The 25,424-nt window shown below is 42.4% G+C and overlaps 1 protein-coding gene across 1 annotated transcript; it reads left to right on the top strand.

The window, feature by feature from the left end:
• The first annotated feature begins 1,145 nt into the window (after positions 1-1,145).
• LOC109898467 (ubiquitin carboxyl-terminal hydrolase 31) lies at positions 1,146-23,448 on the top strand. The gene is made up of 16 exons (XM_020493444.2): positions 1,146-2,472; positions 2,637-2,768; positions 3,947-4,041; positions 4,146-4,238; positions 5,599-5,734; positions 6,482-6,629; positions 6,795-6,975; positions 8,478-8,589; positions 12,993-13,087; positions 14,004-14,081; positions 15,960-16,089; positions 16,719-16,838; positions 17,125-17,350; positions 17,479-17,637; positions 17,828-17,983; positions 18,168-23,448. The coding sequence occupies exons 1-16, from the start codon at positions 1,909-1,911 to the stop codon at positions 19,634-19,636; spliced, it is 3,894 nt and encodes a 1,297-aa protein (XP_020349033.1). The 5' UTR covers positions 1,146-1,908; the 3' UTR covers positions 19,637-23,448.
• Positions 23,449-25,424: the final 1,976 nt, after the last annotated feature.

Genomic DNA, 25,424 nt, shown 5'->3' with positions numbered 1-25,424 from the left:
AATTAAGCCATACCCGAGCAGGTGGGAACTAAATGATCTGGGCATGTGGAGGCAGCATATGGATTAATCTGTGCCTCTAGGATCTTTATCTAGGTTACCTACTTTTACCTCACTTCTAAGTTCCACCAACCCAATAGCTATAGCTACAGCAAAATAATAACTAAAGGTCCAAGAAAGATATTGATGAGGAAAGTGACTCATGGGACTATAATTAAAAACACACATTTACTCACCACATCCTTGCGTCTTTAGGTCGGCATAATTTGTAGGTGTCAAATCCGTACTACGTTCAGTGTAAAACAACAAGGGAAATGTATGAACCATTAGGCCTACATAATTTAATATTTGACATTGTGTCGGATGTCTGAAAGTAGGTTATATACAAATTGTATTAGGATAATTTCGTTGTTATATGACAGAAGACATGCTGATTGGTGGGTAAGGAGTAGGAGGCGGGCACAATGAAAACTCAAATTAAAATTGGTTTTATGCTGGTGACCTTGACTGCTGATTCCCTCATCAGACTGATTCTCTTTCCTCTAACACGAATCTAAAATATATATTGTTTTACTATGTCTCTGTGTTTTCCGTTTTAGTAGATCATGGAGCTAAATGTTGTATTTTGATAGGCTAATATGTGTATGCGATAGGTTACATAAAATTCAATAAAGCTAAATCCATCACTGTATGATGTAGGCTATATGGTGAGGCCATTTAGCCAAGACGTGGCAGTCACAGATTGATTTCACCATCCTATTTGTTGTACATTTTGTATGTTGTGGTGCATTAAAATACCAGTAGACCAACTTGATGTCAGACTGGATCTCAGTGGGAACTGAAAAATACCACCTCTCAGATTTCATTAACCACATTATCATAGGGCCCCACCCTGTACTAGAGGAGACCCCCCCCCCCCCAAAAAAAGCAATTATTTATGTCAGTCTTACAACCAATGTTTTTTGGACTGTCCATAGATCAGGAAGTATTTAATTAATTGTCAACTGCATGATTATGGATAGGCCTACATTTGAAAAAAAAATATTCAATAGTACACGTTTTGAGATACAAAACGTTTGATTTATGGAAGAAGAAAAAAAGGCACAGTGGAACCCCTCTCTCCCCCATATGTATTTTGGCGTTGACTCTGTTACGTCAGCTGTTTCTCTGCTGTCCTGCAGTGTCCCTATTTTTGTAGCTGAAAGTGTGAAGAACTGACTCTGTTGCAATGGAAAATCGGATTTCGGGGAACATTTCAGCTTGGGAAGCATAGGAAATTTTACAATCCCACTCAAATTAACCAATGACACGGAATTAAACGTCTCTGCTTGGTAACTACATTTTTATTTTCGGATGGGATGGAAGGACACTTCTGCGCAAGGGACTCTTATGCAGTGGCTAGCAGCTAATGTTCAAATGCTAACTATAAAAACAATCAGCTAGCTACAAGAAACGATTTGCATGAACGTCAGCGAATAAACTGACTTGTTTAGCATATACAAATGCATTCCGACAGTTTATTGTAATTTGTGTATTTTACTAAATCGAATCACTTAAGATGGATTAATGGATAGTTTGCAAGCTAGCTAGCCAATTTAGCTAACTAGCTAGCTATGGATAGTTGCTGTTCTTGTGTTAGCTGACACGCTAAGGTTAGCTATCCAATTAGGTCAACATAACGCTTGTCTTTGAAAATGTGTTGACTCGTATTTAATGGTAGTCAATACTATAACGTTACCCCTAGTATGGGAAATATATCCCAGCAAGCTACTGTTAGCTATCTAGCTAGTTGATGGGTTGAGATGTAACTTGACTTCCCAATTAAGATGTAGCACGAGACAGCTGAAAGTTAGTTTGCTTGATAGCTCAGCTCATTCCTCACAGGAAAGATTGTATTTAGAAATTTATTGCATGAGGGGGTGCCCAACAAATCAGGCAATCATGTCTAGTACAGCCATGACTAAAGAGAAGAAATCTGGTAGCTTCAGCAAGAAACTCTTCAGACGAAGCTCTGTGCGCTCCGTGGGTAGTTTTATGGGCAGAGTCCTCAGGACCCTGTCAACATTGTCCCATTTTGGATCAGATGGGCATGCTATTGAAGGTGACAAAGACGATGGGGGTTTCACATTATTCAAAACGGGAGGCAAAGATTCACCAGCTTTGGATGATAGTGACCGTTTCCTCGGAGAGAAGGTCCCTGGAGTGTCTGGTCTCAAAAATCATGGTAACACTTGTTTCATGAATGCCATCCTCCAGTGCCTGAGTAACACTGAACTCTTTGCTGAGTATTTGGCACTGGAACAATACAGGGGAGTCGAGGAAATGGATGAGGAGAAGGAGAAACCAAAGACAAACGGTGTGCATTTGGGGAGGAAGGGCCCTCATGACAGAGGCGAGGTGACAGAGCAGCTGTCTGGACTGGTCCGGGCCCTGTGGACATTTGAATACACCCCACAGCACAGCAGGGAGTTCAAAGTAAGTTGGTACAATGTATCATAAAGCCAGACCGCTTCTCTCACAGAACTGCATTTGGCCCTATACTACACGTCTTTGAAATGGTCAAATACATTTAGGCTACATCATACTTCTGAGACTAGGCTATCACCAGAATTTTCAAGCAGTGTTGCTGTTTGTTGCAGAATGCCGTCTCAAAGAGCGCTTTGCAGTATAAAGGCAATGCTCAGCATGACGCTCAGGAGTTTCTGCTCTGGCTTCTGGACAGGGTACATGAAGACCTCAACAACCATCCCAACAACAGGCCTTCCATTAAGGTAAACTTTTGTTTGCGCATCATAGAGTTGGGGCCTACTAATGCAACTTCAGGAACGGTGGTAGTGGCCAGGTTAGCACAAAGAGACCGTGATGTGACCTCGAGCTAGCAGTGAATGGAGCTGTACCTGAGGTGAGTCAGCACTCTTGAGTGGACGAGGTGGCTGGCTAATTGTGATGTCCTTTGAAGACTCATTCAGACATTCCAAACAGAATAACATTTGAGCGGTAAGGGCCTGGCATCCTGCAGGGCAGATTTACCGACCTAACCCATTTCTAAACGCAGAGCCCCTTATCAGGCATCAATCTTCCAGAGCACTGGGACAAACAAATTGGGAGAGAGAGCTCACTTCCCTACTTTACGGTGTGCTGACGGATTCATCTCCTGTGGGAGAATGAACAGGAAGTGATGGTGTTCTGTGTCCCCTTCCTGGATTGCTTCCCATCTGAAACAGTTTGGAACAGTTTGTGCATATATTATGGTGACATTTTGTTTGTTTTGGTCTTAGGCAAGGATTTTTCAGCTGTTCGTGCTGACGTTCTATCTAGAGGCTAGCCAAAATGTGTAGCCGAAGTCTACACTCCTTTGTTGGCGATTGGTCAACAGTAGGGATTATTCAATGTAGAGTTTGTCATCACAAATAGTCTTCATTCAAATTTTGTTCACTTGAAAAGTAAAATGTGCGACTTAGATCTCCTCTGCAAAAACGTAAAAATTTATGACAGATTTTTTGACTTATCTTAGATGAATTCTGACTATGTTGAGGAAGTTTATACTGGCTACGGTGTCTTAAATGGACAAACGGTACTATTGTCACTTTCTCATTTTTAAGGTCTTTTAAGGGAGTATGTGAGCACATTCGTTTGGATCACCTTAGGTGCCAGCCCGAACCGAAGCATGAAGAAGACTTTAGACATGCAGAGTGAGAGACGTGACCTGAATAGACCCCACAGAACTTTGTTGATTAGCCTGCCTTGTTAAATGCTCATAGTTCCTTGAGGATAAGTCAGAGGAGCCGCAGCGTCACAGGTAGTTTTATTTGTATTTTGGTCTCTTATCCTTTCGATGTCTTTCAGACGGCTTTGGATGCTCATTGACCCAGTGAATAGAATACAGCCTCAATATCCTAAATAGTCTAATATGCAGTAGGAGCTCATCCACTCTGTTTTGTCCTATTAGCCACCAGTGGAAGAGGATGATGGGGGCCTAGAGGGGCCTTCTCTTCCGCTCTCAACCGGTTCATTTGTGCAAGAGCTATTTCAGGCCCAGTACAGGTAGGTCTTATTTGATGGTTACCCCTGAGGAGTTTTATATTCTCCATTCTGTTTATTCCTCATGACTTCTTCTGAGACAAATTAGTTCCCTTTCTTACCAACAGGTCGTCGCTCACCTGCCCGCATTGCCAAAAACAGAGCAATACCTTTGATCCTTTCCTTTGCATCTCCCTGCCCATCCTCTTACCTCACACAAGGTGAGTACACACCTCTGCTGTGTTCCATCATTGGGTCTGATGGGAGGAACAAGACTGTTGACAAGTGTTGAAATGTACATCTTGAGACTATTTGAGACTGCGGTTCATTTCAATTTCCCAGGGATGCGGAAGCAAAGTAAATAAGAAGGAATGTCGTTTGGGGCCAAAGTCTCCGAAATGGCATATATCTGCAGACCAACCCAAGCCAGTAATTACGTGACTATTCTATTTCTAAAGTCAATTTAAGGGCTACATGCCCAGAAAACACTAAATGGCTAAAGTAAAAAAGGGAAATGGACTTACTTTTAAATCTAAAAATAAAGATGTAGGCCTATGACTTTTTAGAAATATGTTGAGTTCTTCTCTGTCATAGTTTAAGTATTTTGAGTTTCATTATTTGTGCCTAGCAGTCAAAACCACCTTTATGCTCACTCAGCTGACGATTCATAATGCTCCTAAACGGAGGTACCTGGGACATGCATGGCCTTTTTTTGTCCTCATGATACAGTGATGCTATTTTTACAATGGTGTTATACTGTCACATCAAGGAGAGAGCGCCTGTTCGGTGCAGATTCTTTTTTTTAAGCCACTAAATTCATTGCTGTCCATGCATTATTAAAGATGGGAAGAATGAGGTGGAATTAGGAGATATGCAGTGGCAAATGATGTCCCATTAGTCCTCTGGCTGTCATCTGATTGATGACAGAATAATGGTCCTCCAGACCAAGGCTCAGTGGCTCACCGCTCTGGCTTCACTACTACTTCGTTCTTCTCCCAGAAACACAATTCTGTTACTCAACTTTGGGTTATCAGTTATCACTAGTCTGAAGCATCTAGTTTATTTATCTGAATAAAAATGTTCTGCTAAGCCTGTTATGCCACTGTTTCTGGCCATAGCTGATGTTAAGACCGATCCCACATAACTGAAGTTCAAATGACAGAGAAACTCGGAAATGGCAACCATCTTAAAAATGAGGGTTCTTCAGACTGTGGGGTATCTCAAACTGAACTCCCGAAAGAGCTGCGTTGCTGTGCCTGCTGGCTGAGTTCTTAGTGTCAGCTTAGAGTAGCACTGATCCACACAGTCACCAGAAAAATCCTGCTCAGTGCTCTCACAGAGTAATTATAAATTAGCAGTCTCCAGACAGTGTTGTAGCAGCATTACTAGAGGAGGTGGAAACATGTCCTCTCCTAGGAGGTTGATTATTGGACTTAATTGTGTTTAATTTGGCAAAAGTTGAGTTTGTCCGTTCTGTTATTTCCTGGCCTTTGTCAGTGGTTTTTATCTGGTGTTTTGTAATTCCTTATATGGTGCCAATATTTGATCCCTGTCATTCCCATGTTTCCTCTCTCTTCCCAGGCCTCTGTATGTGACAGTGGTCTACCAGGGGAAGTACTCTCACTGTATGAGGATCGGTGTGGCCGTGCCCCTGAACAGCACCGTGTCCAGACTCCGAGATGCAGTGTCACGTGAGACCAAGATCCCCCAGGACCAGGTGCTGCTTCCTTCCTGCTCTCTTATCCCTAGCAGCCTCAGCTCTGTCTTACTAGGTTACATACATACAGAAGTGAACTTGAAGGCTTTATTTTCTGGTGGTACCTAGCTTCTAAGGATTGTTATCTGAAAAGAACAGTAAAGGAGTACCCTACTTAGACTTACTTTTTCCTTTAATGATTCATCCCTGGGTACTAGACTGATTGTACCAGCAGGTGTGCTCATTTCAGTACTAATAGCTGCTTTACAGTGTTGTTGTAAGTACTAGTAGGCTAGTGCATCATAGCCTCTAATCAGGATGAAGGGATCACTCGAACAGAGCCCATTGTATCCCAGAACAACAGAACTGATGCCTTGGGTTTGATGTGGTTGAAACGTTCATACAGTGCTCTCATTGGATTACATTAAGCAGAACACTAGTGTGTGTGACATCCTGGTCAGAATAAGAAAAGTTGTCATGATTTGAGGGATAGGGCAAGGACTCCAGGAGAAAGGGAGGGGGTTTTCAGTCATAGTGTGTAGCCTTCCATATTTACTATTGTTCTGTATTTGCAGAAGAGGTAGTAGGCCTATACACTGAAGAGAATATTGATGTTGTTTATTTATATTCTGTAATTCATTCACTGAAATGGGCATGGCCTAACTCTAATTTGTTTCACCATCTTATCTGAATAAAAGGTTTCAGTGTTGACTAAATGGCAGCAGCGTATTGACTTGTTTTGGCCATCTCCGCATCCCTCTGATTCAGTTTGTTTTGACGGAGATGTACTATGACGGTTTCCACCGCTCCTTCTGTGATGACGACGACGATCTCGATATCATTCAGGAGAGCGACTCCATCTTTGCCTTTGAGACGCCTGAGACCTTCAGACTAGAGAACATTAGAACCAAGAGAGGTACCTCTTCACTATTCATCTACTGTTGATATCACATTATTCAATACGTTTTGGGCATTTCTCAATGAAAGTTTTTTTTTTGGTAGTGTACTTGTCATGCATTTTGTATAATGTATATTGAACTATTGGCTGAGTATCACTGACCGATTGGGATTTGAAATCCAGGGAGTCTCCTTGCCAACCTGAACCAGAACAACTTAAAGTTTGGGAGTGAGATGAGCAGGACTCCATCTTTCATGCAAGGAGCTGTGAATCCTGCCACTGCGTCGGCCAATAAGAACACGGGGGTCGACAAGATGATCCTGCTTATCTGTAACCGAGCCTGCACCGGTCACCAAGGGAGGAGGTACTATAGAGATGTAATATTAATAATATTGACTGCAATGTTGGAATTGTATTTCTATGGGTACTACAGCCCACTGTCCTCTGAAACTGTTACACCATGCAGGTCAAATGATATTTGTAATATTAAACCTCTTACGCATGAGACATCATATTGATCCCGTTAGCGGGATCTTAGCCCAACAGCCAGTGAAAGGGTGCCAAATTCAAAACAACAAATCTCAGAATTAAAATTCCTCAAACATAGAAGTATTTTACACCATTTTAAAGATAAACTTGTTGTTAATCCCACCACAGTGTCCGATTTTAAAAAGGCTTTACGACGAAAGCACACCAAACGATTATGTTAGGTCTGCATCTAGTCACAGAAAAGCACAGCCATTTTTCCAGCCAAAGAGAGGAGTCACAAAAAGCAGAAATGGAGATGAAATTAATCACTAACCTTTGATGAGTTTCATCAGATGACACTCATAGGACTTCATGTTACACAATACATGTATGTTTTGTTCGATAAAGTTCATATTTATATCAAAAAATCTGAGTTTACATTGGTGCGTTATGTTCAGTAGTTCCAAAACATCCTGTGATTTTGCAGAGAGCCACATCAATTTACAGAAATACTCATCATAAATGTTGATGTAAATATAAGTGTTATGCAATGAAATTTAGATAAACTTCTCCTTAATGCAACCGCTGTGTCAGATTTCAAAAAAGCTTTACCGAAAAAGCACACCATGCAATAATCTGAGTACAGCGCTCAGACAACAAAACAAGCAATACAGATATCCGCCATGTTGTGAAGTCAACATAAGTCAGAAATAGCATTACAATTATCTTCATCAGAATGCACTCCCAGGAATCCCAGTTCCACAATAAATGTTTGATTTGTTCGACAAAAGTCCATTTATGTCCAAAAACCTCCTTTTTGTTCGTGCGTTTAGCCCAGTAATCCAAATTCATGAGGCGAGAGCAGATAAAGCCCAAAAGTTCCGTTACAGTCCGTAGAAACATGTCAAACGATGTATAGAATCAATCTTTAGGATGTTTTTAACATAAATCTTCAATATTGTTCCAACCGGAGAATTCCTTTGTCTTCAGAAATGTATTGGAACGCAAGCTAACTCTCACTTGAACGCGCGTGACCAGCTCATTGCCACTCTGGCAGACCTCTGACTCATTCAGCTCCCATTCCCCCCTCCTCCACAGTAGAAACATCAAACAAGGTTCTAAAGACGGTTGACATCTAGTGGAACCCTTAGGAAGTGCAATATGACCCCATAGATGAGTTCTGTTATACTCACAAACATCATTCAAACAGTTTTAGAAACTTCAGTGTTTTCTATCCAAATATACTAATAATATGCATATCTTAGCTTCTGGGACTGAGTTGCAGGCAGTTTACTCTGTGCTTCTTACTCATCCAAGCTACTCAATACTGCCCCCAGCCATAAGAAGTTAAGACTCCAAGTATACCTTAACAGGAGAATATCATGCCCTCTGTTCCAGGTTTGGTCTTCCATTTGTACTGTACATGGATCGCACTGTGACCTGGGATATCCTGCAGAAGGAGATCCTGGAGAAGATGCATCACCTGCTCAGGCCAGGAGTTTACATTCAGGTGGGTGGAGGATAGTGAATGGAATGGAAACAACCCCACAGAAGGCAGGTAAAAAAAAGTATAAAAATAAAAAAATAAAATGGCTAAAGTCTGAATTAAAAACTGTGCAGGCTTTCACTAGTAGACACTCTGGTTTACTGCTTTTAACCCCCTAGATTCGATACATTACATAACAAAAAATCCCAATCAAAATCTCAGTTTAAGCTAGAGATGGTTTTTTTTTGCATTGGATGCCTCTCAGACCATGAGACGTCGCAAAAATCGTTCTTCTCACGAAAACGTCTGTAGCATCTGAACAGTTTGTCCTAGAAACTATTATGACCACTCTATGCAAAGGTAAGTTCAATTCAATACTTCCGGCGCCGACAGAGATGGCCGCCTCGCTTCGCGTTCCTAGGAAACTATGCAGTATTTTGTTTTTTTACGTGTTATTTCTTACATTAGTACCCCAGGTCATCTTAGGTTTCATTACATAGAGTCGAGAAGAACTACTGAACATAAGAGCAGCGTCAACTCACCATCAGTACGACCAAGAATTGACTTTCGTGAAGCGGATCCTGTGTTCTGCCTTTCACCCAGGACAACGGAATGGATCCCAGCCGGCGACCCAAAAAAACGACTTCGTAAAAGGGGGAAACGGAGCGGTCTTCTGGTCAGACTCCGGAGATGGGCAATTCGTGCACCACTCCCTAGCATTCTTCTCGCCAATGTCCAGTCTCTTGACAACAAGGTTGATGAAATCCGAGCAAGGGTAGCATTCCAGAGGGACATCAGAGACTGTAACGTTCTTTGCTTCACGGAAACATGGCTCACTGGAGAGACTCTATCTGAGTCGGTGCAGCCAACTGGTTTCTCCACGCATCGCGCAGACAGAAACAAACATCTTTCTGGTAAGAAGAGGGGCGGGGGGCGTATGCTTCATGGTTAACGTGACGTGGTGTGATCATAACAACATACAGGTACTCAAGTCCTTCTCTTCCCCTGATTTAGAATTTCTCACAATCAAATGTCGACCGCATTATCTCCCAAGGGAATTCTCTTTGATTATAATCACAGCCGTATATATTCCCCCCCAAGGGTGGAATGGTGGTGAACGCACCACAAGGGTGCGTTCTGAGCCTTCTCCTGTACTCCCTGTTCACCCACGACTACGTGGCCACGCACTCCTCCAACTCAATCATCAAGTTTGCAGACGACACAACAGTGGTAGGCTTGATTACCAACAATGACGAGACGGCCTACAGGGAGGAGGTGAGGGCCCTCGGAGTGTGGTGTCAGGAAAATAACCTCACACTCAACGTCAACAAAACTAAGGAGATGATTGTGGACTTCAGGAAACAGCAGAGGGAACACCCCCCTATCCACATCGATGGAACAGTAGTGGAGAGGGTAGTAAGTTTTAAGTTCCTCGGCGTACACATCACAGACAAACTGAATTGGTCCACCGACACAGACAGCATCGTGAAGAAGGCGCAGCAGCGCCTCTTCAACCTCAGGAGGCTGAAGAAATTCGGCTTGTCACCAAAAGCACTCACAAACTTCTACAGATGCACAATCGAGAGCATCCTGTCGGGCTGTATCACCGCCTGGTACGGCAACTGCTCCGCCCACAACCGTAAGGCTCTCCAGAGGGTAGTGAGGTCTGCACAACGCATCACCGGGGGTAAACTACTTGCCCTCCAGTACACCTACACCACCCGATGTCACAGGAAGGCCATAAAGATCATCATCAAGGACAACAACCACCCGAGCCACTGCCTGTTCACCCCGCTATCATCCAGCTAGTCAGTACAGGTGCATCAAAGCTGGGACCGAGAGACTGAAAAACAGCTTCTATCTCAAGGCCATCAGACTGCTAAACAGCCACCACTAACATTGAGTGGCTGCTGCCAACACACTGACTCAACTCTAGCCACTTTAATAATGGGAATTGATGGGAAATGTACAATATATCACTAGCCACTTTAAACAATGCTACCTAATATAATGTTTACATACCCTACATTATTCATCTCATATGTATATGTATATACTGTACTCTATCATCTACAGCATCTTTATGTAATACATGTATCACAAGCCACTTTAACTATGCCACTTTGTTTACATACTCATCTCATATGTATATACTGCACTCAATACCATCTACTGTATCTTGCCTATGGCGCTCTGTACCATCACTCACTCATATATCTTTATGTACATATTCTTTATCCCCTTACACTTGTGTCTATAAGGTAGTAGTTTTGGAATTGTTAGCTAGATTACTTGTTGGTTATTACTGCATTGTCAGAACTAGAAGCGCAAGCATTTCGCTACACTCGCATTAACATCTGCTAACCATGTGTATGTGACAAATAAAATTTGATTTGATTTTAAGACTCCCACAAACTCAATTTTGCTCTGACACCCACAAGTGTCTCAGGACTCATCTGAAGATAACCGGTACCGGTTTTAAAAAACTAATGGAAGTATGAAGGTCGTTTTGTGCTACCCAAAAAAGGGGTTAAATATGTGTAAAAGAATATATACACTAACTGTTCAAAAGTTTGGGTCACTTTTCCTTGTTTTCCATGAAAACCTACATTAAATGAGTTGCAAAATGAATAGGAAATATAGTCAAGACGTTGACATGTTATAAATAATGATTTTTATTTGAAATAATAATTCTGTCCTTTGTTTTTGTCAAAGACCTTTGGCAGACCTTTGGCATTCAAGTTGTCAATTTGTTGAGGTAATCTGAAGAGATTTCACCCCATGCTTCCTGAAGCACCTCTCACAAGTTGGATTGACTTGATGGGCACTTCTTACGTACCATACGGTCAAGCTGCTCCCACAACAGCTCAATAGGGTTGAGATCCGGTGACTGCTGGCCACGCCATTATAGACCGAATACCAGCTGACTGCTTCTTCCCTAAATAGTTCTTGCATAGTTTGGAGCTGGGCTTTGGGTCATTGTCCTGTTGTAGGAGGAAATTGGCTCCAATTAAGCGCCGTCCTCAGGGTATGCCATGGCGTTGCAAAATGGAGTGATAGCCTTCGTCAAGATCCCTTTTACCCTGTACAAATATCCCACTTTACCACCACCAAATCACACCCAAACCATCACATTGCCTCCACCATGCGTGACAGATGACATCAAGCACTCTTCCAGCATCTTTTCATTTTTCTCTGTCTCACTAATGTTCTTTGTGATCCGAACACCTCAAACTTAGATTTGTCTTTCCGTAACACTTTTTCCAATCTTCCTCTTCCCAGTGTCTGTGTTTTGCCCATCTTAATATTTTCATTTAATTGGCCAGTCTGAAATATGTTTTTTTCTTTGCAACTCTGCCTAGAAGGCTAGCATCCCGGAGTCGGCTCTTCACTGTTGACGTTGAGACTGGCTTGTGAGGCGTCTTTTTCTCAAACTAGACACTCTAATGTACTTGTCCTCTTGCTCAGTTGTGCACCGGGGCCTCCCACTCCTCTTTCTATTTTGGTTAGAGCCAGTTTGCGCTGTTCAGTGAAGGGAGTAGTACACAGCGTTGTATGAGATCTTCAGTTTCTTGGCAATTTCTCGCATGGAAGAGCCTTCATTTGTCAGAACAAGAATAGAGTTTCAGAAGAAAGTTCTTTTGTTTCTGGCCACATGCTGATGCTCCAGATACTCAACTAGTCTAAAGAAGGCCAGTTTTATTGCTTCGATAATCAGTTTTCAGCTGTGCTAACATAATTGCAAAAGGGTTTTCTTATGATTAATTAGCCTTTTAAAATTATAAACTTCGATTAGCTAACACAACGTGCAATTGGAACACAGGAGTGATGGTTGCTGATAATGGGCCTCTACGCCTATGTAGATATTCCATTAAAAATTGCCCTTTTCCAGCTACAATAGTCATTTACAACATTAACAATGTCTACACTGTATTTCTGATCAATTTGTTATTTTAATGGACCAATAATTAGCTTTTCTTTCCAAAATAAGGACATTTCCTTTTTTTTATGTCCTAGATTTAGAAAAGACACTTCAAAACCTTGTTTCTTCTGATTTATTTTTTGATTGTCCTTTTTTCCATTCTTGAATGTGTTATTCAATGCATTTCTATGGGCTTTAGTAGTAAAAACATTTTTTTATATATATTTTTTGTACCTAAAAGTGTCCTAAAATTCAAAATCAAGTATGACCATCTTAAAACAATTCCATATCAGTTTAGCATCCCCTATCCGCCAATGTCTTAGACTCCTAAAGAAATAAACAGTTGATTCTCATGTAAGGGCTTGTTAGACGTTTAAGTTGCCTCATTGGATAGAATGCTGTTGGTCTGGTTTGAAAAGCACAGCCATGGCAACATGTCTATACGTAGCAGTTAGGTGGTGGGAAAAGGGATTGTGAGTAACTAAAGTCCTGGTATTATCTGCAGGTGGGGCCCTTCAGCCTACGAGTGGTTGGTGTGGTTGGCATCACGTACCTCCTGCCCCAAGAGGAGCAGCCTCTCTGTCACCCAACAGTGGAAAGGTCAGTCTCCTTGTTATTCCTGGTCCTCTGTAGCTCAGTTGGTAGATCATGGCACTTGCAACTCCAGGATAGTGTGTTCGATTCCCAGGACCACCAATACAGATGTGATATCTTCATTTGACCAGTTTCTATATTATGTGGCTCTTAATTCATGGACATTTTTGTAGGGGTTGATACATTTTTCATTAAACCTCAAATGCAATAAGTTTGCATTTTGCATTGTGCATGAAAATTCTCTGCGACAACAGAGTGATCAAATTGAGAAAGCACATCTGTATGTAAAAAAAAAAAAGTGTGCACGCTTGACGGTAAGTCGATTTGGATAAAAGTGTTTGCTAAATGGCATATTTTATAATATCATTCAACTGTAGCTCCCAACCAGGGTCATGTTCAGTAGGGCACACAGCAAAATGTTTCTCACCAGAAAAATATAAATTGTGTTCAGGTAGTATCTCCCCTTTTTCAAAATGTTTTCTTCCTACTGAACACAACCTCTCACCAATTCACAATTTTGTTTATAGTTTACTGCCTCCTTGTAATCCTCAAACCACACTTGAATGCCAGATCAGATGCTCTGATGTCACCAGAACAGTTAAATGGCGTGCCTTTACATGTTTTGGTATCTGTTTCTTCACACATTGCTTGCTCAGCAGGTTTGGTTTATAGTTTATCCCAGTTGCTCATTCAATTGAATAGAATGGAAGTTTGTTGACTAGAATGGGAGTTTGTCACACAGTACACACACATAGATATGTGTACAGCAGGCAAAAAGACAGCCACGGGTAATGTAAATCCAATTCACTTAGATTTGTAGTGTTTTGAAGATAAGAGGAATACAGCTTGTTGGTTGATATGTGTTTAAGTTGTGAAACTGGCTTATTCTCGTTTTTTCCTCAACATAATCTTTCCTTGGCAGAGCGTACAAGTCCTGTGGCCAGGGGGGGCCGCCGCACGTCAAGATAGTGGTAGAGTGGGACAAAGAGACCAAGGATTAGTGAGTGAACGCTGCACAACAATATTACTGGTGCTCTGCATCTCTTTGATAAACGCCATGTTTCTGGGTGTTTGTGGTGAGATTTATCCTGCAGGGAAATACAGGCCCATAAATGATCCCTATAAAGCCACTAGGGATGGGGACGAATATTAGAATATCCAAATGGACGTTAGTATTCGATTACTTGCGATGGTATTCATTTAAAATAATGACATTTTAGACAGATAGGCTAGGCCTATTTTAATGAAAAGGCTATCTATGTGACATTGCGACATACAAGGACAGACCATGACATTAGACATTTTAAGAAAACAACAGTTTTTATGAGTGCGCTCCATTTTTTTTCCCAAAAGGCGTACCGGTAGCCTACACACTTTTCACGAGTGTAGCTTGTTATTGTCGGTCAATCAAAGCCGCACTACCATCAAAGGCTCCATGTGTACCAAGTGAAGTTCAAGATTTCTTATCAATGCAAAATGGAATTACAATTTAAGAAATTAAGTTGGCTAAATGTAAGTAAATAAGTAGGCTACAATGATCAACCAACAGGTAGGCTGTTGTTTAATTTGAATGGAGTTATTGTAGACAATGACTTGGGGGGCACTGCTGCCTTAATTAGCCTCGCTAGCTGGCTAACTAAATTAGTTGGGTCATTCCTACTAAGCGGTACATTTTGGACCTCATAACTTTTGGAAAAGATCTATACTGGACAAAAATATAAACGCAACATGTAAATTGTTGGTCCCATGTTTAATGAGCTCAAATGAAAGATCCCAGAAATGTTTTATATAAACAAAAAGCTTATTTCTCTCAAATGTTGTGCACAGTGTGATCATTACACAGGTGCACCTTGTGCTGGAGGAAATAAAAGACCACTCTAAACTTTGCAGTTTTGTCACAAGACAACGCCACAGATATCTCAAGTTTTGAGGGAGCGTGCAACTGGCATACTGACTGCAAGAATGTCCCCCAGAGCTGTTGCCAGAGAGTTTAATGTTAATTTCTCCGCTATAAGCCGCATCCATCATTGTTTTAGAGAATTTGGCAGTATGTCCAACTGGCCTCACAACCACAGACCACGTGTAACCATGCCAGCCCGGGACCTCCACATACGGCTTTTTCACCTGCTGGATCATCTGAGACCAGCCACCTGGACAGCTGATGAAACTAAGGAGTATTTGTCTCTAATAAAGCCCTTTTGTCGGGGACAAACTCATTCTGATTGGAAACCGAACGAGTGTGCTTGCATACTTTGTTAAAATACCTTCTCTTGATAGATATGAAAAAAAACGGCAATAGTACTGTTTGTCCATTTTGAGATGCCGTAGCTAGTATAAACTTACACATAATAGTCAGAATGAATCGAAGATAACTCAAGAAATCTGTCATTAATTGACGTTTTTGCATAGTCGTGCAATTTTACATTTAACTAAGATGTCTGGTGCAGTATTCATTTTTGAATAAAAATTTTTTTGCATGAAAGCAAGCCGTCTCTCGTTGAATGACAAAGGCTCTATTGAAGAATCCCTACTGTTGACCAATCACCGACGAATGGGTGTAGACTTCGCCTACCGACTTCGGCTCAGTTCGGCTATTGTGCCCGAACAGCCGAAAAAACCCTTACCGAACTCCAAAATGAACAGAAATGTCACATAATGCCTTCATAATGTGTGCACAAAAACTGTTTCGGCTGGGCAGCATGCTGGTGCCTTTAGACATTTGGAGACAGGATAACATAAAGGAATGAAATCCTTAAGTATTAGACTACCTAAGCAATACCCACTTATTGGGAAGTGTCAGATTTAGTATTGTTTGTTAGGATAGGAGGCAGTGTGTTGAGTGATTGGCTGACTGTGATTCCCCTCCCCTTCCATGAAGTCTGTTTGGGCTCAATGAGGAGGAGTACATCCCTGATGCTGAGAGTGTGTATCTGCACAGAGAGCAACACCATCAGCCCCAGGCCTGCACCCTCGCTCAGTGCCTTCAGCTCTACACCAAAGAGGAGCAGGTAACACTGGAGTGCACCCATTGTGTTGGTACCACAAGGTCACACACACGCACATTGCGTTGGTACCACAAGGCCACACACACATGTATTGTGTTGGTATCACAAGGCCACACACACACACACACATTGTGCTGAAACCACAAGGCCACATGCACACACATTGTGTTGGTATCACAAGGCCACACACACAATGTCTGTCTGCTGTTGTATGTATTTAAACAAGAAAAGAGACCAGGAAAAAGGAATATTCTCTTCTTACCAGAGGGTTTGTTTATTATTCCACAGCTGAACATCCAATAGCCTTTAATTTGGTTGAAATGCTGAGGGTGCTGGATATTCTGCCCCTAATTCTAGGTTTGAAATACAGCATTTTTATAATGGCTTCTCTCTGTCTGGAAGGACACCAGATAGACTGAATATACACTGTGGTTAGCAGAGGCTGGAGGTGGTCAGTTTAAGAACTGGCACTGGTCACAGAAATGAGGGTGCTGTGAAAACATGGAGTAGAGTAGTCCGGAACTCCCTCTGTGAGTGAGACTGATTTTAAAAGCACTGCGGTGGAGAGATTTTCCTTGATGGCTGCGTGTGTGTGTGTGTGCGCGCGCATGGGTGGGCTGTCTCTGTTCCAGCTGGCCCCGGATGATGCCTGGCGCTGCCCCCACTGCAAGCAGCTGCAGCAAGGCCACATCAAGCTCAGCCTGTGGACCCTGCCTGATGTGCTCATACTGCACCTCAAGAGGTTCAGACAGGTACTGCAGCAGCAACACAGCATTCAGCACCCCCTCCAATTCCCCCACTGAAAATTGTGTCCAATAATTCCTGTTTTGTTTTAGTAACGGTAGTTTCTCATGCTTTGGGCGGCCCGACTGGTTCCTATTCTTGGTTTGCCTTCAGTCAGTGTTGCTTGTTCTGTCTTGTCCATGTTCAGTCACTGCCACTCAGTCTTACCCGGTGACCAATCTCCTGCCTGTCGAAGAGGCAGGTGTAGCGCCAGTACAGTTGACTGGGTACTGTGTTTACTGCTGTGTCCCGTAGGAGGCTGACAGGAGGGTGAAGATGCAGAACATGGTGCGGTTCCCTCTGCTTGGCATGGACATGGCTCCTCACATGGTGAAGAGGTCCCAGAGCAGCTGGAGCCTGCCCTCTCACTGGTCACCATGGAGACGACCCTACGGCCTTGGGCGTAACCCTGACGACTACCTGTACGACCTGTACGCCGTCTGCAATCACCACGGAAACATGCATGGAGGCCACTACACAGGTAAGACCGGTGGTTTAGCAGTAAGGTGGTAGTAGTCACTGACTGGAGGTAGATGGATAGGAAAATACCACTACATTCTGACAGTTTCTTCACCATCACCCTAAATCTCTTGTTCTTCTAACCCCCAGCTTACTGTAAGAACTCTGTTGACGGCCAGTGGTACTGCTTTGACGACAGTGAGGTCCAGCCCGTCGCTGATGATGATGTGTGTCAGCAGACGGCCTACATCTTGTTCTACCAGAGGAGGAACACGATCCCCTCCTGGTCCGCCAACAGCTCCGTAGCAGGTCAGTGGTGACTTGGAGTGTGGGATTTTCCTGACACTAATGTTTCGTTAAGATGGTGTATTACGTGGTGCTACAGGAGAAATGCCATTAAGTGACATAAAAACTGTCACTCTTAGTTGGACAGTAGCATCAACATCTTGGTTATCTTTGAGAGACCTGAGGGGTTGATTGTCGTGTCTATCTGTGCCAGGCTCCACCAGCTCATCTCTGTGTGACCACTGGGTGAACCGTCTCCAAGGCAGCAGGCCGGCCAGCCTGGCTTCCGGGGCCTCCTCCAGACGCACCTCTCTGGCCTCCCTGGGCGAGTCGGTGGAGTTCACCACAGGGGACCGCAGCGAAGATGACGGTGAGATACACTAGGTTTCTCTGTCTTTCTTCAGCTCTTTTGCCCTCCTCTCCCCCTCCTTTGGCTAATTATTTCTAACCTTACAGGAGCTGTTACTATGCCCAGTTGAGAGAAAGGGGCATTAAATTATCCTTTCATTGAGTCTAGTGCATTAGTGTAAACTCATTTATTTGTATCTATTTAGGTGGATTTTCGACCCGTCCCTTTGTTCGGAGCATCCAGCGTCAGAGCTTGTCTTCCAGATCATCCATTGCCAGTCCTCTGGCCTTCAGTGAGAACAGCATGAAGCCCTCCTGGTCCCTCTCTGCCAAGCTCCATATGAGGTCTAACTCCCCCTCACGCTTCTCCCTGGACTCACGCTCCTCTCCCCCCTTGGAGAGGATAGGAGAGAGGGGAGAGGCCTGTGATGACAAGGTATCCACATCTTGCTTCGGTAGCTACAGCCGGCACGAGCGCTACCCTGGTTGCAGGGCCCCCTTGGCCATGATGGAGGGGAACAGCACCGACCAGGACCATGGCAGGAAGATCCTAGACGAAGTCTACTGCAGGGCCCCCACGCCGGCCGATAAGAAGAGCTCCAAGAGTGACCCGACGGACAACAACAACCAAATAACAGCCCTGGACCAAAATGCACAAGCCCCCCTGTCGAAAGAGCAGAAACGCAAGAGCAGCACCGCCGGATCTGCCCCGAAGTTAGAGGGCGCCGGGTCCAAAAAGAGTTCCACCAAGTCTGAGCCAGAGAAAAACTCCAAGAAGCGCCAGTGTTCGTTCTCCACCCCCAAATCCTCTACATCCCAAATGTCTTCCAGTCCTGTGGTGAAGGGCCCCAAGGTGACCAACTCTAAAGACAAGACCACCAGCAGCAGCACCGCTACGCCCACCAGGACCCTGTCCAAAAATAAAGAGTCTTTGTCTTCCAAGGGTTCTGACTCGGCAGCTGGAACCCCCCAGCGCAAGCAGCGCATCTCCACGCCGCAGTCCTCCGCTTCCCCCTCCCCCACCGTAAAGAAGAGTGCCTCTGGCCTTGAGAAGACCACCTCTGGTCGGAAGAAGCTGCTGGAGAGGAGCTGCAGTCGGGACTCAGGGTTGGTAAGCCCTCTGGTTGATAGACCACGTTGGGGCAGCAACGCTGCAGCCAGGACCCCCACCAAGACCCTTGCAGAGGGGGTCCGTCCAGAGAGGTTTTTGCGGAGTTCCATCAGCAGCTCCTCTGTCACCAGCCTGCGCTCCCCCAGCGTCTCCTGCAGGGACCCTAGGCACAGCAGCAAGTCAGAGGACAAGGGCTTGTCGTTCTTCAAGAACGCCCTGCGCCAGAGAGAGTCCCGCCGGTCGGCCGATCTGGGTAAGACCAGCATCCTGGCCAAGAAGGCCTCTGAGAGGACAGCCAGGCTGAGCGTTCAGGAGGAGGATGGGTCGGCCAATGCCTCAGAGCATCATGTGAACGAGGTTGTCACTGAGGTAAAGGAGTCCTCCAAGCCCTCCACCCCAGTCAGACGCTCTCTGTTACCTATTATAGGCAAATCCAAGTCTTCCACTTCTGAATCCAGTCTTAATTCTCCCCCCAATGGGAAAAAGCCTCTTGAGAAGAAGGCGTCCTCCAGAAAGCTTTCTGCCATGCAATCTTCTGCACGCCCAACACAGAAGCCTCAATGACATCATATATCGATAGCAGTCTCATTGTTTTATGTACGCAGCAATTTTTGTTCCATGTGCCTAAGATATAAATATATATAGATTGAGAGAGTGTATATAATATATATATATATATATATATATATATATATATATGTATGTATGTATGTATGTATGTACTTGTATTTTTCTTTTCATAAGCAACATGTAAATGATCAAAAGCGCCTTTCTATCCTGTCATGGAACCAAATCATTGCCTTTGGCAAAGTATGGTATTAGTATACTACTGTACACAAAACTCAATAGGAATGTTTTAAGATAGCACTTTGTAAATACAGTATGGAATATTTTTCTCCAGAACAACGCTATACAGTAACTTAGTAAAAAAAAAATCTATTACTGTCAATTTTTATGTAATACTTTTACATGGTTTAAAAAGGTCACGTGAAACTAGAGTAACGGGTCTAGGACTTGACATTTATTAAGGCTGTAAGGGTACACTAGTCTTAAGATAGTTTGTGGAGTAGTCTAAAATGTTACTCCTTTTCTACACCTGGTGCTGTTCAAAGGGCAATACTGGCACTGTTTTGAAATATTTAAAATGCTGAGGTTCTGAAATATAAAAAAACGATCTATGTCAGGGGTCGGCAACAGGCGTCCTGTGGTGCCAAACCGCCCAGGAAGTGATTTTTTGGGGGGGATGTTGTGGGACTACCCAAAGTTTTTAGAATAAACAAATATATGTATGTAAGTTTTTGTTTAAAAAAAAGTATTTTCTTGAAAAAGAAAAAAAAGAGACATGATCGTGGCTCAATGTTGTCACGATATGAAATGATTGTTCTCAAATACAATCTGGGTTTTTTTGGGCCTTAGTGTGGTCAATTTGCAGTGTACAAATGATTCTAATTATGTTTCCCCCCCCCCACCCCCTAACCATCCGCGGCTGAATCTAGTTGCCTACCCCTGATCTAGGTGTTACCAGTCCCGGCAGCACCTCAACCTGTGGTACCTCATGAGAGATTAACGATTCCGCCATGTATGGAATAGCAAACAGAGGCTGCTGTATAGTACTGATAAAATCCATAACCGCTCAATTAAGTTTAACATTTGTGCTTATTTGCCTTTGTCCAGTCTTCAGATTGAATTGACTTAATCTAAATAATGCACACTGCACTGAACATTTGACTATTCTTTGCTGTTTACTTGAAGCATACCTACGTAACTGTACCACTGTCAGGCCCTGCATGGGATGTTCTCCTTAGTTGAATGATAGTTTGACGAATCATTTCAGTCAGATCTGGTGCCACCCCCATATCTGCAAAGCTTTTCTAGCTGTAGCTTTGACCTGTTACTGAACTCTCCCTGTGTCTTGCTGTAACCTGTTTGGTAATCTACCATGCCCAAGCCTTTCAGTGCAATAGTTCTCAACTGTTCATGCAATCGTCCTCAAGACTGTTCATCAGTCTTACCTTATATGATAACTTTAATTATGATTTGAAATACCAGGGTAAACCTTCTTGCTGGTCTGGTTGTAACATATTGAAATCTTCAGATACCCTTCTACTGAAATGGCATATTTTGTCATATTTTATATTTCGCTTGCTGACAATGTAAGAGACCCAGTTTCTCCAGGGTCTTGAGATTTGCTATCTCTAACCTACTGCACCAAGTTTAATATTAAGCCCCAGTGCAGACATTTTGCTGCCTATAGCGACAGTTTGCCTGAAAGTGAGAACCCCCACTGTTACATATGAACTATTAACGTTAATGATTGTGTAGGGATTCAGCAACAGTCTGACAACCTGTCACTTGTTATTGTTGCCCATGGCTACGCTGTCATTAAGTGAGCTGCTGCTACAAACACTGTTGAAATGGTGGGCTTTTGAACGAATAGCAGCTCTAGTTCACTGAATTACTTTGCCTTGACCTGAGGGGGTATACCACAAAGCAGAATCAATGAGTTAGCCAGCTAACTTTGATAAGCAACCAGAAATAACTATTGATTTTATGGTTAATTAAATCAATTAGAGCATACATTTGAAATGGGTAACTTTTTATTTTGTAGAAAGATATCAGAAATATTTATGCAAGTTAGCAGGCTATCCATGATCCTGCTTTGTAGTTTACCCTTCTGAAGGCTTTTGTTGACTTCCAGATGTAATGTCTTGGCCTAAGCTCTAGTTTATCATGAGCTTGAGTCTCACTGGTGACCCGGGTTCCGAACCAGTTCGGTGACCCGGGTTCCGAACCAGTTCGGTTACCCTGTTGCCATGTTACGAATACATAGAACCACATCTTTCACAAAATGTCCATTAAAAATATTCTCAACGTTTAGGTGATGAAAAGCTTTGTTATTTTATGGCCCATCTTTGAATATATATTTTATTAGTGAAATCAGCTGCTTGCAACTATTATCCTTTTTGGCTTTTAAGTATATGGTTGTGCCACTGTGTTGTCAATCGATGGAAACAACCATTTCAACACTGTGGAAAGCAGTATTGCATGATAACTCTAACGCATGCATGTCCTTAACTATGCAATAGATTGTTGCTATGTGAACCAGAGAGTAAATGTACAATATATCCTATCTTCCAAATGCCAGCAATGGAGAGCATGGTTAGTGACTTCCATTGTTTTAATTGCACACTTATGTTTTAGGGTTTTCATTACACTTATTTTCTTTTCTTTTTTTACATGCGAGAATGTTACCACATTGTGAAACAGATTTGACCCAAAATCTTTAAGATGCTGAACATTTTGTATTTGTCTTGTTTTCTAACTTAAGTTTACACTAAATTGATTTAGTCTTGTGATTGTTTTAAGGGATTGTCTCTACCTTTTTTATTTTTTTACATTCATTTTCATTGTGTCTGTTTTCCACTATGCTGGAGTACGTGTTCAAAGGGCGCTCTCTTTTTAAAGAGCAGGTTATCAGTCTTCTCCTTGCCCTCTTGTTCACCAGCAAGGACTTCATTATTAACACTACAGACTGACTCCATCTGTAGCTCAGTCATCTCATGTGTTGCCTGTGCACTCTGATCTCATTTCACTGTTCTATGAGCTGTTCGATTTAGGTATGAAAGGCATGTCAGTTAATGGATGAATGTCATTATTAAACAACGGGAGTCTTTAAAAAAAATAATTTAAGAACACTTTTGGTCTCGTAGTTGCCATAAAGACACCTGTTGTGGCATAGACTACTAGAGTATATATGTGTCTAGGGCAGGGCTCTCCAACCCTGTTCCTGGAGAGCTAACCTCCGTGTAGGTTTCTGCTTCAACCCCAGTTGTAACCCGATTCTGCTTATCAATCAGCTGATTATTAGAATCAGGTGTGCTAGATGAGGGTTGGAGGGAAAACCTACAGGATGGTAGCTCTTCCGGAACAGGGTTGGAGAACCCTGGTCTAGGACATCTGACATAGTTAGTGGTAGCTAATTAGATAGTATAAATACCATGTTATTAATCAGTCATATGGAATTTGATTCATTCTTCTCTCCTTGAATGACACACTGGACTTTAGATACTGATTAGCGAATAGTACCAGGCAGCAGCCCACGTTTCTACAATACTACAATAACGCTATCTTAGTGGTTATCTGTACAGTAGTCTTCTGGAAGTAGTTCAAAATGAGTCCAGGGAAATATTTGATGATGAAATAAGTTTGGGGAAGTGCATGAGACTGCGTCAACTTTTTTATGTTAATTTATTTGTATGTTTTGTTTATGATGCATTTGTTATTTTATAAAGAACGCATTTCTTTGAAAGAGACATTATGTTGCTTTACCAATGCAAGAACATGTCAAATGTAATAAAAAAAAATATGTAAAGCAATATGTTGTATTGTACATGGTCCCTTTTTAATACACATCTTTTACATATCTCCAGTATTCTGAAATAATGTTGTCCACTCTGACCCACTAGAGGGAGCTTGTCTCCTGTGAATGTTTTGCTTTGCACAGTAAAGCCAGTTGATTTGACATAAGTTGTCCAACTGAATATCCTAAAACAAGTAGAATTTATTTGGTATAATTCTGACTGTCATGTAATTAGCCTACTACTTATTGTGGGATTATTTACAAAATTGTTTTTTTTCCTCATTGTGAGGGTATAACTGGTTCATTCTTCCACCCCTGACCCCACCTTTCATTGCATTAGGACAAATCAAATGCATGTACTGCAATTAATTTGAAAGTGTGATTCCATTAAGTTAGAAAACCCTGAGCCTTTAGCAGGGTGCTGACTGCTAAATATTTACAGTACTGCCTGATGTTTGCAAGGAGTACTCCTGCAGCAATCCAGAGCCTATGCATTTTGTTACTCGGAAGCCAACAGTCAACAGCATTTAATTTATTTTTTATACATCTCTCCCATCCTCCCCCCTTCCATTAAAGATTATGTTGGTGTTGGGTGGTGTATGGATGTGGTGAGTGTGAGAGATCACAAGTCAATGCCTCATGCTCTTACAGATACAAGATGGTGCTATGTTCCAAGTCTGGAGCAGCTATTTCTGAAGCTTATTATCGCAAGCAGCGACTAGGGAAGTGTCGGGGCTTGTAAATGTGTTTTTATCAGTGTTTTGCATGTCTTCTCGATTTGAACATTGCAGAAAATGGTACCGCTTTCATCTCATCACACATTAACACGTGTGTTTTAACAGAACGATTACATGTTTTATTGAGTCTTGGGAGGATGTTTTCTCACAGATATTCTCTACTCATGTTTGGCATCTTAGTTAAACACTTTTTTACTGAATAGATTTCAGAAGTTCATAATTTGATGACTTCATCTCTTCTGTTCATTGTTACATTGTGTGTGTGTTAATCTCCAGTCAGGTCCTAAAATATTGTCCCCCTTGATTAAGATGAGCAAAGAATACTATAAATAATACATACTGAGCTATATTGTATTCTCAAAATGTTTTGAAAATTACTTTTCTATTAATACAATTGCTCAGAGAAAGGGATGATTAGCAAGTTATATATTTTTTCTCAAAAAGGTGGTGGTCAAAATTATTAGCACCCCTGTTTTCCATACCTTCCAATACCTCACCTTCCGAGGATAATGGCACTGAGCCTTTTTGAAAAATGTTTTGAGATTGGAAACACATTGGGAGTGATCGTAGACCGTTCCTCCATACAGAATCTTTCCATATCCTTCATCTGCGCTCTTCAATTCAAACCACAGGTTTTCAATGGGGTTCAAGTCCGGAGAGATGGCCATTGAAAAATGTTTATTTTGTGGTTAATAATTAACCATTAATTTGTGGATTTTGATATGTGCTTGGGGTTATTGTCTTGCTGGAAAATCCACTTTTGGCCAAGTTTCAGCCTCCTGGCAGAGGCAACCAGGTTTTTGGCTAAAATGTCTTGGTACTGGGTGAAGTTCATGATGCGGTTGACCTTAACCAAGACCCCCAGGACCAGTGGAAGCAAAATAGCCTCATAACATCAAAGATCTACCACCATATTTTACAGTAGTTATGGGGTTCTTTTCTGCATATGCATCTTTCTTTAGATGCAAAACCCATATCGTTGGCGTGGCTAAAGACCTATTTTCACGTCATCCAACAAATGTAAACGCCCGAGGGGTATACTACGAATGAAACTAGATCTACTCAGGCTTTTATAAAGCTAGCCAGCTTCAGTTAGCTTCACATTCCAGCTCAGGCTTCATTCGTACTATGACCGTGGATATTGCTCGTCTGCCTGCCGCTAACTCTAGCGGGTTTGTAACTGCGCGACATGCACGCGCAAAGACCAAACTGTTGATTGAGACAATGCTGAAACCATCAAACCATTTTTGTCGAA

The sequence above is a fragment of the Oncorhynchus kisutch genome, linkage group LG10 (assembly GCF_002021735.2).
Source record: "Oncorhynchus kisutch isolate 150728-3 linkage group LG10, Okis_V2, whole genome shotgun sequence".
Classification (NCBI taxonomy): Eukaryota; Metazoa; Chordata; class Actinopteri; order Salmoniformes; family Salmonidae; genus Oncorhynchus; species Oncorhynchus kisutch.
The sequence above is the reverse complement of the archived record's forward strand: the minus strand, read 5'-3'. Positions and strand labels throughout refer to the sequence as shown.

Bases quoted from the DNA above. Each gene is read 5' to 3' on its own strand.
- LOC109898467 (XM_020493444.2), top strand. From the start codon at position 1,909: ATGAGGGGGTGCCCAACAAATCAGGCAATCATGTCTAGTACAGCCATG. The intron at 2,473-2,636 runs GTAAGTTGGTAC...TGTTTGTTGCAG, and splicing joins AGCACAGCAGGGAGTTCAAA to AATGCCGTCTCAAAGAGCGC. The intron at 6,976-8,477 runs GTACTATAGAGA...CCTCTGTTCCAG, and splicing joins ACCGGTCACCAAGGGAGGAG to GTTTGGTCTTCCATTTGTAC.